This window comes from Haliotis rufescens, unplaced genomic scaffold (assembly GCF_023055435.1).
Source record: "Haliotis rufescens isolate VD_foot unplaced genomic scaffold, xgHalRufe1.0.p SCAF_8, whole genome shotgun sequence".
NCBI lineage: Eukaryota > Metazoa > Mollusca > Gastropoda > Lepetellida > Haliotidae > Haliotis > Haliotis rufescens.
Window position 1 is genome coordinate 42,219,620 of NW_025964372.1, and position 16,387 is coordinate 42,236,006.

At 39.8% G+C, this 16,387-nt stretch overlaps 1 protein-coding gene across 2 annotated transcripts; it reads right to left on the bottom strand.

The window, feature by feature from the left end:
- Window positions 1-10,711: 10,711 nt before the first annotated feature.
- Window positions 10,712-16,098, bottom strand: LOC124114970 (mucin-6-like). 2 transcript variants are annotated; one of them, XM_048389962.1, is made up of 8 exons: window positions 16,054-16,098; window positions 15,553-15,600; window positions 15,023-15,111; window positions 14,706-14,774; window positions 14,255-14,369; window positions 12,785-13,726; window positions 12,307-12,448; window positions 10,712-10,975 (listed from the first exon to the last, which is right to left on the bottom strand). In XM_048389962.1, the coding sequence occupies exons 1-8, from the start codon at window positions 16,079-16,081 to the stop codon at window positions 10,789-10,791; spliced, it is 1,620 nt and encodes a 539-aa protein (XP_048245919.1). In that variant the 5' UTR covers window positions 16,082-16,098; the 3' UTR covers window positions 10,712-10,788. The 2 variants fall into 2 exon arrangements, with proteins under 2 accessions (XP_048245919.1, XP_048245920.1); XM_048389963.1 differs by lacking the exons at window positions 10,712-10,975; window positions 12,307-12,448; window positions 12,785-13,726 and having other exon boundaries at window positions 13,973-14,369.
- Between the last annotated feature and the right edge of the window lie 289 nt (window positions 16,099-16,387).

Below are 16,387 nucleotides of genomic sequence, written 5' to 3' on the forward strand. Positions count from 1 at the left end.
GTTCCTTAAACGTTTCTGGAACCATACAAACCCACGTGAATAAAACGTTTCCAAAAGCATTTCTGGAATATTTAAAAGAAACATTTTTGAAACCTTATAATCAAATGTTTTACGAAAAATGTTTCTAAAACGTTTCTGGAACGATACAAAATCACATGAAAAAAACGTTTTAAAAAGCATTTCTGCAATATTTAAAAAAATCATTTTTGAAACGTTATAACCAAATGTCCGGAAAATGTTTCTAAAACGTTTCTTGAACAATACATTAACATTTTTTAAAACATTTCGGGAACGCTTCGTAAAACAATTTAGGGGTGTTTTTATAACATTTTCGTGTTAGCTGGGATTTATAAATTATCTGCACGGCAATGGCAAGTAAATGTGAATGTATGTCTGTATGTTTGATATGAGTGATTGGTGTATGTTGGTAAGTGCAGGTGTATGAGCGTTGCATGTTTGATATGAGTGATTGATGTATCTGGGTAAGTGCAGGTGTATGAGCGTTGTATGTTTGATATGAGTGATTGGTGTATCTGGGTAAGTGCAGGTGTATAAGCGTTGTATGTTTGATATATACACATATCGTTTTCTGCATACATATCTATTCATTATGTAGAAGTGTCTCTGGCAACGCTTGCCGTGTGTGCGTGTACCATTGTCCGGGTGTTACAAGCGCAAGTTTGACCAGTCTTGTGCGTAATACCATGATGATAACATACACGTAATGTGTATTCTGTAGTCCATGTAGTTGTACTAGAAAAATAATTCCTAAAGTTTCTTTCTAACAGTTTGTTCTTTATCGCTAAATAAATGTATAACGTTTCTCGATCTATTGAATTGCAAAAAACAGCGTAAAACCAAACTCACTCACTCGATCTATTGAAACCAGGAACTAAAAACAGAACCGTCCTGAAAGTATATTTCGGACAACAAGTTCTAGAGACAACTCAGACTCAGAATCAATGAGAATTCGTCTCTTTGGCACCGGTTGATGACTGTCGGCAGTGGAGTCGTTTGAAGAAATGGTAAAACTGAGGACACGGGAATGGACACTCTGTGGACAAATATCACAATATCACATGTGTATTGATAGACAGGAGGTTCCTCTGACCCGACCCGACCCCATAATTTGATACGCTGGGACACCATTGTCAGATAAAGTTTGGACCATTTTTTTTCTAGTGCTATGGCTCGTCAATCAATCGGGATCGGTTTCCTCCCCAATGCATGTGGCATTCAATTATAATCCACTTATCAACTCGTTTGATCTATTGTGTAAACACATTACCTTGAATCCACTCTCCAATTCCTTCTTAATTGTGTAACGACAATCTAGATACAACTGGCTTCACTCATCTATATCTACACTCATCAAAAAAATAAACGAAATACGGATATTTTTGGCCATAAAAGAAAATTAGTGGATCAAGTGCAAAATGAAGAGGTTTAATGTGTTATAGTGTCGGTGACAAATTTCCCGAATCATAATGATCACAACAAGGACATGCAAACCATTAGTCGGGAAACATGTAGGATTCGAAAAAAACGCACCCAGTGCATTAACAAAAGAGCCATGGAGCAGCACGTACTGCACGTGCAGCAGCACTATGAACGGTATTAAAGTGCAAGGTTTTTTTTATTGCCTGGCTTCTGCGTCAATCAAACAGTCACAGTTCAACAACATGCCCAGATAAACAGAAGTGCAAAGAAACAACGTCATAGGTCGCTTGCAGCTGTTGCCAGGGTTTTCAATATAGCGCCCAGCACCATCACAAGGCTATGGGGTCGGATTCAACAGCATGGGTCAACACGTGATCGGCCAATGTCGGGACGACCAAGAGTAACCATCCCCGCCCAAGATCGCTACATCCGAGTGCGCCACCTACGTGAAAGGACGACCACAGCCACCTCAACCGCATCCCAAATCCCCAGACTGCGCAGAATCTCCGACCAGACCGTACGAAAGCGTCTACGAGCAAAATGTCCTGTTCGACGCGTCATATTTGTGCTTGTCAAAACACCTTTATGCAAACAAAGTGTGGTCTTTGTTTTTTGTATACTTAACACTTACACACCTGAAAAAAAATCACTTGTTTATATATGCACACACACACAGATGTTGGCAGTCATGTCGCTACAGGTAAGTGTATACAACCCTCGATCCGCTTCCAGATAGACAGTTCCTTTTCCGAACCATTTGAGGCCCGTGCTGAAATTGAAAGTATACAAAGAAGAATGTTCACTTCTCTGGGGCCAATCCCTCCACCTTAGATAAAAGCAGAAATCGCACCAAGTCACATATTCATAGAGGTGTAACATTGGTGAGCATTATGAGCAAGTTAAAATACATCTGTTTTAAAAAAAGTGACTTTCGTCATGGGTTGGTGATTATGGAAGATTGCAGAGGAACAAACTGGTTTTCGATCACACATCACACAACATTTTTGCATTAAATCCATCGAAACCTAAAGGAGGTATTTATGTAGTGTTTGTCGATTTTAAGAAAACTTATTTTTATCAATGGACAGGAACCGTATTACCGTGAAATAGCAGCCATAACATCTACGAGTCCTGTGATGGGATTCGAACCACAGACCTTCCAATCCAAAAAGACGATATCTAATTGTTTATATATCAAGACATTATTACTTGGTGAAAGCAGTAATTTTATGTTGTGTCGAAAAAGCATCAAAGTCCGTTTCACACATCGAGATTTTCCATACCATGAACGAAAACTAGGGTAGATATATATTAATCAAAATACCAGCGTCGTCTTTCTTCAACGTTAGCCAGATTACGCTTAAACATTCAGGAGATTGTTGGAAACTAAGGACTAAGTTATGGGTTAGATAGGGCCATCCATTTCTCTATTACCTCTTTTTTATGAAGTACGATTTCATCATTTCTTATTGGGTTTTTTTCATAACTAAACGTATACAGTTTCAATATCGATATTTGTGTTGGAATAGTTTACTTCCTCGTGAACAAAACACCGCGAAAAAATATTGTCCTTACCCACAGATAATTCTCACCAAGTGATCTGAGTTACAATAAACTAGTGCTAAGCATAGCGGAGTTATGCCCCCTTTTCATTGTACGTGTGTTATCTCTCTATCGCCTTTTGACGTCTTAGAGAAAAATCAGTTTTCGTCATTTACGGCATGCTATTTTTGGCATTGAATGTAAGTCGTTATACATACGCATATAACTCCATTTGATATATAGCTATGTCGTTCAGATATTAGGCAGTATTTTGTTTGCTCACAGTTTCCGTAAAGCTTCTAAATAAAAAAAACTTTTGTCGGTATACGATAAAAAGCGGAGGAATTTACTGTTTTTCAACACTGAATAAATTCTCGGACAACACTTAGAAGTGTCTTTTTTTAAAGCCTGTTTAATATTTGCAGTTAAATTTACACCATCAAACAGAAAAATTAATATGCTCCACCTCTGCGTAATTTCATAGCGAGAGGTTGATCTAGTGCCGCGTGAGCGCAATTCTTGCACAACCTTCACTTTTCCGATCTTAGGAAACAGTGCATCGAAAAAAAACTTGGCATCCAGAGGGTTAAATATGTATAATGATGATAATGTGTTTGATGTAGATGCTTGTGATTGTGACATGGTCTAATAATACTTGAGTCACATATTACACAGGACGATATACTTAATGCAATCTATCATGTAAAGGATGGCAAAGCAGCAAGTATAGTCAATGTTATTATTGAAATGTGATAATCTTTCTTTGAACTAATAGTTACATTATCCCCTCCCAAGATTTGATAATGTTATTGATACAATTGGCCAAGCCCAGGTAAACTATTTACCGTTTTCAATTGTGCAAGTGGATCCTGGCAAGTACCATTACATCGAAATTCTAAGAATAAATTAGCCTTCATCACACAAAAAGGTGTTTTTGAGTTTAATCGGTTTCCCTTTCGTTAAAAGAATGCACCAATGGCTTTTTAAACTACGTTGGCTCAAGCTCTCAGAGCAATCAATTGGAAGTTTGTATCAATATACATTGATGATTTGAACATCTATTCCAAAACATTTTCTGAACATCTCAACCATCTCAAATCTGTCTTTTCCAAATTAAGAGAAGCAGGTCTCACCATGAAACCAACTATTACAAATTTGCAGACAAAAAGGGCAATTATCTATACAAGGGGAAAAACAATCTTATCCAAAATATACAATTTTGTATATTAATTTATCCAAAATATACCATTTGTTATATTGTGTATATCCAAAGGACATCCAAGCTTATATATCGATAGATTTTACCACTGCGTCATTCAATTTCCTAATTTCCAATTCCCCATTTAATGAATATATTGCAATTTTTGGAATTAAGCAACATAACATTTATAATCAAACAGAGACCATTTCATTTAAATCATCACATATAATGAAGCGGGAACATTGTCAATATACAAATGTACATTGCCGGATGCCAGGCACCACGTGATTTGTCATGGTCCACTTGACATCCCGCGTTACGTGACAAGCAATTAACCAATTGAATTGTAAAACCAATTCCGTTACCTGATAGCAAATGGCCACATCCACAACAATGTGCGGCTGAGAAGAAAGAAACAATTTATAAACCCTACGGTATTTATTTCCTTTCTGTTCACCTATGTGTGTCTTTATGGTTACCTTATGTATCAAGGTGTATCTAAGGTTTCCCTTACATATCATGTTATCTAACTCACATATTGCAGTGCAAAATAAATATACACTCTTCAAAAAAAGAAACGCACAGGTAGATTTTTAGTAAATGTATTGTATCTGATAAAGTCGATATATTTAATTTATTATCATAGATACAAATATGTAGTTTTGGACCTCGATAGTCACATGTTGTCATTGTACAAAGGCATTGAAAACTGTTCATTGTCATGTCACATTAGGCTACAAGGATGTGCTGAACTATGTATCTCGTGAAGAAGAATTCTGTCCTGTGGAATTTTGCGCCAATCTGCTTGTAACCCGTTGGCCATTTGTAGGAGTGCCTGTGGCGTGTTCTGACGTTGATGTACACGTCAATCGAGTTCATCCCAGAGGTGTCCAGTTGGGTTGTGATCTGGACATCTCGACAGCCAGGGCAAGTCGTTGATGTTGGCATTATAAATGTAGTCAACCGTGACACGAGCTGTGTGCGGGTGGATCGTTGTTCTGTTTAAACAGCTCCCTCTGGCGGTCAATAATTGGAAGAAGGTGAGGTTGAAGAATTTGATTCATGTAGCGATGTGCTGTCAAATTTCCCTGAACCACAACCAAGTGAGATCTTGTGGTGTAGGATATAGCCCCCCACACCATGACACTACCGCCACTGAAATTGTCGAATTCATGTATACAATGTAGGGCAAAACGCTCATTCGCCGACGATAAACACGTTGTCATCCATCTCGCCGGTGAAGAAGAAATTGTGATCCATCGCTAAACCACACTCGTCTCCAGTTTCTCAAATTCCAAGGCTGTAAGGAATGGCATCAACGCAAGCGTCGCTGTCGGTGGATCTGTTGCAAAACAGTGATGATAACTTGTCTTCTGGGTCGGATTCCAGCCTCACGAAGATGGCTCGTGACAGCCTGGTCTGATATCTTCAAACCAGGGATGCGTCCTGCAGTCTCAGTAGCTGTGGCATTGCGATGACGTATGTGGAACAGTCAAATGTAGCGATCCTGTGCAGGGGTACTAACTCTTGGTCGGTCGGTTCTCGGACGGTCTGCGGAGGGATTTAACTGTGTGTATCGGTCCCAAAGGCGACAAATGGTGCTGTGGTGGGCGTTGAAATGGCGTGCAACTGAAGACTGGGATTCCCCCCCCCTTTGGAAACGTCCTATGGCGATGTTACGATCTGCAGCACTCTGTCGCGGCATTTTCGAAATTCAAATTATGACAAATTATTGGCTTATGCTTGCCTTTTTATAGCCACTACCACGGGTTACGAATGCCACAACTTGTACGTGCATTTTGCTTTACTATTTTCCTCCATTGTGAAAAATCGACAATGGCTGCGTTTTGACGCACCGTTTTTCGAATATCAGGCCACCAAACTTTTCCAATAACATGTATCCAATTTACATACCGGATTTTTTTGTGTTGTCAGGTACAATTAACTTCGTACTACCTGTGCGTTTCTTGTTTTGAAGAGTGTATTTTATCTGAAATAAGGGTACATGAAAACCAGTGCTATCCTCTGGTGGCTGGTGGCCATCGCCATATCGCCCTGAGAAATCCACGCGATATCGCGACAAAGTAATAGTACGACACGACATTGCTACATCGCTACACGATATAGCGATATTGCGATACAGCCAAAAACGATATAGCGATAACAAGCAACGGCAAGACGATAGCACGACACGACACTGCGATAGTAGCACAATACGAGATGGCGATTTAGTAACGCGATACGGCGACAGAGCGATAATACAATATTGTGACATGGCGATATTGCTGAGTCGCCATTTGTGTGAAAAAAGAGAGTGGATACGTAGGATCATGCTTAACATCTCTCATAATAAGAGCGGGAAGTAAGCTAGATAAACGCACTCATAAGCCCATATACTGAATTAGCAAGCACGAAGGCACCCTGTATCTAACGGAAGGTCAGTTGTTGTAAATCCATCACGAATCAGTCAATTCTTGCCGAAAAATGTATATTTGTTATTCACTGGCAAGACGACTATTTAGAAACGTGTTATTATCACCGAAACCTACAAATTAGGCTTATAGAATGTGCTGTTGTGTTGGAAGCATTTCATATCGTGATGTAAAATCATACATCAGTTAACAGTTCAGTTAATTGTAAAATGCCAAATCCATATAAACATACTTTAAGTAACACATTCTTTGCACGTCCAAACGCTTGATGAGTGATGACATATTGCAAAAGTGACACAGGAAAGGTGGACACGTATTCAATATAAAGACATTACACGGGAAATGACAATGTCAAGAACATCAGAGATCTGCAGGCCGTAGGACTTCATCGGAACAACTTTGGGTTGTCACAGCACCTGGCACTAGTTTTGTTCTCTACGTTCGGGAGAAAAATCTACAACATCTTTACGCTGCCACCGTCATCTCTGTAGGCTGATATTTAAAAACAGTGGTAACTTACAAAACATAGAAAAAATGGCATTATAATGGAAGAAGTTGTTTCATTTTCTAAATACGTAGGTGTGTATTTTACAAGAAGATAAATATAGTCAAATAACACACGTTATCTTGCATTGCCAAATCAAATTTAATTAGAACATTAGGGTTTTTGACAATATTACATATGAGTACTTTTAAATATTTCATGCAAAATGAAGCCCGATTCTGTTGTATAGATCAGATATGTTGGGCCTAGAACATTTAGATGTTGTTGAAAAGGTACATGTTTATGCTTATAAACAGTTTTTGGTGTAAAATCTAGCTCACAAAACTAATTGGTACATGATGATTATGGAAGGGTAACCAGGTATCTCTATAGTTATGTACAGGTTATGAAAATCTGGGTCAGGTTGCTCAATACGACACTCTAGTAGATGTATTATATTATGCTATTCTGGATTTTATTACGTGGGAGTGTGGTCCTAGTATCTAAACCAGGCATCTTGGACTTGTCGGAGAGGTAGGAGTGGCAATGCTGCGGCTCGGCGTACCCACTGGATGACTTCTGGGTTGTCTCGGTATTGGTTCATCATCTCAAGCTCAAGTGAAAATAATAACATATTTACAATTAATATTCATAACATATTCAAATCAATATTCATGTTCATAATAAAATATATAAAATATGTACTGTGTAATAATATTATATAATAATATATGTGTACCTTCTTTCAAATGGGACCGCCTCCGTGGTCTAGTGGTAGAGCGTCCGCCCGGAGAGCGGAAGGTCCGGGGTTCGATCCCCGGCCGCGTCATACCAAAAGACGTTAAAAGATGGTACTTGTTGTTACCCTGTCTGGCGCTCGGCATTAAGGGGCTAAAACAAGGACTGGTCGGCTCGGAGTCAGTATACTGTGTCTGATTGGGGTATTCATGTTAAACTGCGGCATGGTATCTCAGTGAGCTAGCACTATAAATCGGCATCAGTCCGGACTAGTACAAACACACACACGTACATGCACGTCGCTATATAAGTGCAATAATCTTGGACGCGACGTTAAACCCAATTTCCCCTCACCTCACCTTCTTCCAAATGGACTGGGTATAGTGAATGAAACACCCGCGGGTGTCTGAGTTCGGGAATGAATCATCCACTGCTCGGATAGCTGCTGCTTCAAAGTCTGTCTGCAAGGGGGTGGTTGGTGACTTCTTGGACAACTACCTTCAGTCTGTCAAAGAGGCGGACATAGATGTCACGTGGACGGTTAGGCAGAAGACAGAAGACTAACTGGGGCATCTTGGTGCCATTGAGTCCATGGATTACATTCAGCTGATTCCAGAGGGCTGGACACGAGTAGAACGTAACATCCATATACAGTGATGTCAAGCAAAGCAGAGGATTCTGTCATCTTGTCCATCTGTTGTTGTCCTCCGTGTGTCGGGCAGGTCAACCTGAGTCAAGGACCTTGGTAGGGCAGGTGTTGTCTTTCTTAGTCGACGGTACAATCCACTCTTCAACGTGCTGTAGGACTGAAAGGTAGCAGCTTCCTCTCTATTCGGGGGCGGTCGGGTAGCCTAGTGGTTAAAGCGTTCGCTCGTCACGCCGAAGACCCAGGTTCGATCCCCGACATGGGTACAATGTGTGAAGCCCATTTCTGGTGTCCCCCGCCGTGATATTGCTGGAATATTGCTAAAAGCGGCGTAAAACCATACTCACTCACTCCTCTCTGTTCGGGGTTTGCATCTCCTCATTGTAGATGGCCTGAACAGGCGTTGTCTCTTCTGGACTCGTCCTCGGAATCTGGTGTTGGCCTCATCTTCGGGAGGATGGTTGTGGGGCGTACTGTTTTCGGATCACCAACAGTTGTACATTTGCCAAGGCACCCGGTATCGACACACTTCCAGTGTACACAGGTCTGACGGCGATTGTTCAATCTGTATCTGTACCCATCAAGGAGCACCTGCCTACACCTCTCTCGGACAAGACATACTCTACACGCTGTGGATTTGCCATGGCATCTGATGAAACCTAGATTTTTCCTGCATATTTTATAGCTAAACTCCAGTTTCAGTCCTTAATCCCTATTACTCACTGTAGCTGCATGTATGGACTAACCAGTATCATCTTGTGTGGCTGAGCCTTCATACTTAATGAAATGTTGTTACTGATATTATACTTTGTTGTTAATTATATCCTGGCTTCTCTCTTCCCATGAGAGATACTCAGGTAAATACATTGTGACAACATAACAAGATCAGTGAGTTACAAGTTTTATCTTGTTATATCTTGTTATGTTGTTACGGTATCTTTGTTTGAAATGTTTAACCTGTAGCGAGAAAGTGAGTGGACTAATGCATTTGTCAGTTAGGGATGTATTATTATTATTGTAGGCAAACTACCACACCATGCTACAATTTCTGTAGGCAAAGTACACTGTAGGCGATAGTAGACTCCACCCTCTCATCGATAGGAAGATGATCAATATTGTCTTTTTCTTTTAAGTCCAATCCTTTTCTAGTTCTGGCGTTAACTCTCCAGATAGCATTATTTCACTACGGGTATATGTTTCTTTTAACTCACTTAACTTATCTTCTAAATTTTATATGACATCTTTAATACTGTTTGATTCTGTTGTGACATTTGCAAACACAAACAATAGTCATTTCCCCCAGAAAATGTATTTTTTTGTATCAAACTGACAATAAGTCCATTCTGTATAAACTTGTCAACATGGGTGAACTGTTTCGTCCACATATAACGCAATTCCCCCGCTGTATCGCCCAAGTTTCAAAGTCTTGTTATGAATATTCTGAAAACAGTCAAACTCGCTAAACGCCTTGTTGGTTTAGCCCCTGTTTCAATCAAACAAAGCATATCATACTTAGTTACAGAATGCTTAAAGTCTGTGAACCCAAGTTTAGAGTATAAGCCGGTCACATTCCACTCTAAAACTGTCAATGGCGTAGGTGAGCGTTGATATTTGTTTTTGGCGTGTATATTTGTAGTGTTGGGGTTGATGATTTCATTGTTCGATGTATTCAGGTCGGGGCCGACATCCAATCTTGGTTAATGTCGGCGGGTCTTGGTCACAGCAGTTATAGTTTGATTTCTCGTTATACGAAAAAAGCTTATCTTCTATAACAAGTTTAGCAAAATACAAATATGTGTATACTTATTCCCCTTCATCTCTCGCTGATTCCAAAAATGGAGCTAATTTCTTCTGTTTGGCACAGGTCTGGGCACTAACGTCGTCTGTTATCCACACTTGTTTATTGTCTTTAAGTTTTTCTTAAGCCAGCAGCTTGATTTCATCTCGATCACTTGGTCGTACAAAACGTGGAATAAATCCTAAAACTATATGGTAATTATTTTGAATTACGTCTGTTGGGTTACGAGTAATGCATATACGTAGAAGAAATGTGGTCGTTTTGCAACACAGATGGTTAATTTAATGGACATTACCTTGGGTACGCCCTCATTCCAGCATTATTTAAGTTTGTTTAAGATACAAATATTGGATTGTCTGGCCCATACTTTTCACAATACATGCCTGTGACATTAAACAAAACATACAATCAATGTTACATGAGTCAGTTACTGGTTTCACAAATGCTTCCATTTATTCCAACAAAGAACCATATACTTCTACATACAACATATAAGCCCACGCCGTTCTAATCTTTGCCAACATAGAGCGTGTGTTTGGCTGGGTAGAGGTCCTTGTTGCACAGATCTGTCGTGCAGCAGTAGTTACAGATGAAGGCGAAGTCGTAACGCCGCCCAGGGCTGAAGTTAATGCACTCTGCAACATCTGAGGAGCTGATCCACCACTTCATCTCGCAAGCGTGTTGCGAGGCACACCTGCAGGAACATCCACGTCCTCATCATATCATCTTCCCGAGGCAAGGGAGTTAACTGACTTTCAAAGTCCAGTTTACACCCTTGCCGAACTAGGCTGGAATTCCTGGGTTCGATCATAGCGCCAACAGTGGCTATTACGAGTTATGTCCTTTCTATGCCTCTCCTATTGACCAATCAGATTCAACCTCTCGTATCACTTGCATTTGCTTCAAACTAAAACTGTGGCGCCCAGTCAAGACGATCTGATTGATAATCAAGATCTATATTGTGATAAAACGAAGCTCACATCGCGAAGTGCATCAAATCACGTGAGCACCTTGATTAAAAGCAAGAAAAGATTTAAAAAATATCTGTTGACAACGAGTTAGCGGTGCACATGCTTTGCAAATCCTGCAGTCGACCGAAATCTGCATGACAGTTTACGAACTGGATTTCCATTTCGGTGCGCGATTTTGATTGGACTATGCATAGAATCGTTAGTCCAGCCAAAATGTAACTCCATAATACCAGCCTAGTTCGGCAAGGGTGGAAACTGGACTTTTATAGTCAGTTAACTCACTTGCCTCGGGAAGATGTCCTCATATATACAGACCGCATATAACTTTATCCGATAAATAATCATGATAACAATGATACTGAAGTCGTTTAACGCGTTTCCTGGCTGTTGCATGACCACCCGATTCCGTTAAGTGCCTCTTACATGCATCGGTTGCTGAAGACCAAATTCTTAGAATGATTCTTTTTTGAAAATAAAGCATCAATGGTTCTTATCGAATCAGAACGTGTACAGTATGTGCAGTACAATTTTGAATTCTGTTCTTATAGAGTGAGTGAGTTTATGAATTAGGCTTAACGCTTGACTGTCCGATTCCGTTAGTTGCCTCTTACAAGCATCGGTTGCTGAAGACCAAATTCTTAGACTGATTCTTATTTGAAGATAAAGAACGAGTGGTGCTTATCCTAACAGAACGTGTACAGTATGTGCAGTACAATTCTGAATATTATTCTTAAAGAGTGAGTGAGTGTGTGAGTTAGGCTTAACGCCGCTTTTAACAGTATTCCAGTCATATCATGGCGTGTCAGCTTTACGTTGGAGGCAAGCCCGAAGTGATGCAGGTCGTTTACCACTTTGGTGAAACCCACGTGCACGGGTATGGTGCTGACAAACCTAGAGACATAATCGGGGTTAACCCGAAGTTGAACCCACAATCATAGGTTTCTGGCGTGCTCAAGGGACGCAACTCTGCACAGCGAATTGCGGCGCTTCAGACGACTGGGCGGCCCGCGCACCCAGAACCATTTCATTATTGTTGAACATCATATGACAGTACCTTTTGGTTATACGCCTTGTACCCGACACTGCGTTGTCCACAGTGTTCATGCAAAAAGGAGAATGTCCTGGACATATGACGTTAGACTCCTCCTTATCAGGAAAAACTCCACATAACGTCCCATTGCACACAGCACATGTTTCTTGAAAGGAAATGTTTCACTTCCTTATATTATGTAGTATGTGAGGTACAATATTAAAATTACTTCTGATAGACCAATCCCGAAAGAACAATTTAGAAAACAGTACCTTCCAGTTATATTTTTTTTGCTGGATATCTGCACATCAAGCACACTATCATCCGTTTTGGTCAAAGATAAATATATCGTAAACAGATAATATCTTGTTGATTTTTTTCTTCTAAATTTTGTGTTAAGTGAATTCTGGGAATACATTGTTCCGAAACAAACATTTTAATACAACCCATTTTCAATTTGTCAACCTTATTCTCAACATAAAAATATTTTAAAATAACTTACTTGTATGAAAGCTTGTAACTGGTCTTGGTTGTGACAGTGAGGCCGTATGGGATTCAGATGGGTCTGTTGCATGTGTGCTTATAAATGTTTTGTATAAGGGTGTAGTAGGTTCGTATGTCTGATGTGTTACAGCATGAGATGCATAAGGTTTGTATGTCGAACTTGTTACGGCATGCATATGGGATGCATGTGTCGAACTTGTTGCTGTATATTTACGAAGCTTCTGTGTCGAACTTGATAATACATTAGTGTGTGGTTTGTATGTCGAGATTGTTACTTCATGTATATGGGCGTTGTGTGTCGAACTTGTTGCTGCATAAACATGGGGTTTGTGTGTCGAACCTAATGATGCATGTATATGTGAATTGTGTGTCGAGCTTGTTTCTGCATGTGTATGGGGTATCGAACTTGATGCTGCATGTATATGGGGTTTGTGTGTCGAACTTGATGCTGCATGTACATGAGGTTTGTGTGTCGAACTTGATGCTGCATGTACATGGGGTTTGTGTGTCGAACTTGATGCTGCGTGTACATGGGGTTTGTGTGTCGAACTTGATGCTGCATGTACATGGGGTTTGTGTGTCGAACTTGATGCTGCATGTACATGGGATTTGTGTGTCGAACTTGATGCTGCGTGTACATGGGGTTTGTGTGTCGAACTTGATGCTGCATGTAAATGTGGTTTGTGTGTCGAACTTGATGCTGCATGTATATGGGATTTGCGTGTCGAACTTGATGCTGCGTGTACATGGGGTTTGTGTGTCGAACTTGATGCTGCATGTACATGGGGTTTGTGTGTCGAACTTGATGCTGCATGTAAATGTGGTACATGGATCTGGGGTAGGATGTGGGGTACTAAGGTTTTGTGTGGTGCATGGGTTACGATGATGTGGCGTGCCGAAGTTGTCTTCCTTGGTGTTGGTACCGTTGACCACGCATGTGCTAAAAGTGAAACATACTTTTGAAATGATAATTAAATTATCACCAAACTGCCGTAGTGATGCACTTTACACATTAATATAAGGGTAACGCTATTTTTAAGGGCATTACTATTTGCAGAAGTCCGAGGTCTTCCATTGAAAAGACCGAGGGCCTCTGCAAATGATAATGCCCTGAAAAATAGCGTAACCGTTATTACAGCTAAAACAAACAACAATATCGGTTTTACATTTACTGCCATCAACACGAATGTCACTGACCCACTTTTACTATTATGGAAACGTCATAGAACAAACCAGGTGACGTCACTATTGAACGTGACGTCACCTATCCCTACCCTACGACGTCACCCAACAACGGGCGTGATAATGGACCGTCGTCAAGGAATATAAGGGCATTATCAAGCTACAGTTGCCTGCTGATTTCTGATAAAATGCGGGCGGTTTAATGATAATTCTGTCCATTTTAGCTATAAAAAACAATTATGTGTCATACTAAGTGAATTAGAATTAAGAAATAAACATTACTCACAGGATCTACAAAGATGATAATTGCAGAGATTTCCAAAGCAACAATCATGACATGTCCTTGACCCACGTACTTTCCACATAACAAATGGGGTCCCCGTTTTCTTCAAGAGGCATTTCTAAATACAAGAACTCAGACTCATCACAACAAAAATATATGACATGATGAAAGCAATAACAGGATATATTCTTATGTTCCTGCAACATTCACTGCAACACACTTAGTTTATTTTTCTACACCTCTGAATGAAAAAATCATGGCAAAAACACTTTTCTCATTGATATAATGATATGACGTTGATATATCACAATCTTAGTACTGATTATGAATGGAAGTACAGCCCATGCAATATTTAATGCTTTTTTCAGATTCGTCATTCGATGTTTATGTTTATATTTTCTAGCGATAAATTGTGTAACAATTTCTTACAGTGAATATTATGGAGTACACTCACCAGGCTGGGGAGGCACTCGGCATGTATTCTCTCACTGTCACCTACGCGATATACCTCCATATAGCACGCCTATAGAGACAAACATGGAAACTAATTCCTCATACTCGTGGCTTTCATTTGAACATTATTTCAGATAACGTAATCAGCATCACATATATAAATTAGTTTAATTTCAAATGACGTGACAGTTCACACAAGTATTAAGTTCATATACTTATTATTAAGTACCATTCGCAAACCATTCGTATTACAAGTCATAATTTAAATATCCACTTGAAAAGAAATTCTTCATCAGAGATGCTCAAATGTTATTGTACCCCAGGGGGATGGCAGTCCTTTTTCGAACACTCGTCCAATGTCAGAGCCCCTCTACAGTGGTAACACTCATGACTCGGCATTTGTGGCACTGTAACAGAACAAATTATTCTGTAAGAAACGACAGAACACACTAGCAGAATACACCAACAGAAGTTCGAACACTGTAACAAAAGTCGGAACATTGTTACAAAAGACATAACACTGTAACTAAAGTCTGAACACTATTATATGAGTCTGAACACTGTTACAGAAATCTGAACACTGTTACATGAGACTACAACATAAGTCTTCAAAATTACTACAAAAGACAGAACACTGTAACAGAAGATTGAACCCTGTAAACATGCTCATGTATGATGGGCACAATGACTTCCACGTAACTGAGCCTGGCCATCCGATCCATTAAGTGGCCTCTCACGACCATCATGCGTTGCTGGGAACCAATTCCAACTCGGAATCCCAACAGGGGTTGAAAGGTATATAATCTGGGCGGGATGTACATGGTGTAGATATGACTCAGCGTCCATACCTTGCAGACTTGTTGACACCAAAGCCGGGACAAGGAGAAGGAATGTACCTAAAAATAGTGGAATTATAATTGTGTAGATGTGGAACACGTGTAAAACAGGGAGATTGATAGGTTTAATACCGCTTTGAAGGCATGCCGATCTTGTTTTAGCACTTTGATTAACCCACGAGAACGGGTGTAGTGTGGTCAATGAAGTACCATCAGGGTGAACCTGTGATTTCTGCACAACAAATAGCGAGGCCTTATAGAAGGAGGCGAAGCTAGCATTGTAAGGTTGCTTGTCTATGCTTTTAGGTTTTTATCACACCGTCCGTCCACTGAGATTTGCAATATGGCACAGATAACATTGTAATATATGTCTAACAGTCGCAGAGGTCATGATTAGTGCTTGTTCGTGAATGTTGTCGTTCAACCATCACTAATTGTGGAATTTTGTTACCAGGATGAAATAAGTCACAATGTGTCTATCTGATTACGTTTGAAAAAAAAAATCACATTTACCTGAAAACATCCTGTTATTCCATGCCATTCTGACACCTGGTGCATTTTTTTTATAGTTACAGATAGAGAACTAGGTTAAATAATAGATAACTGTTGTGTGTGGAAGTCTTGAAATAATACTGAAACCATTCCAAGGTGTGCCATATTTAACCACAAAGCACAATCAGAGAATTAACAAGATTATATTGGCCGTACAAAAATTGGAGGAATGTTTTACATTGTTTTTTTTTTATGTAATGATTTATTTGCAGTAAGTCATTGAAATAATAAAGAGGGTTTAATTGAAGATGATTTATTAACAAAACAAATTAGAAATGACTTGCGTCGTAATAAT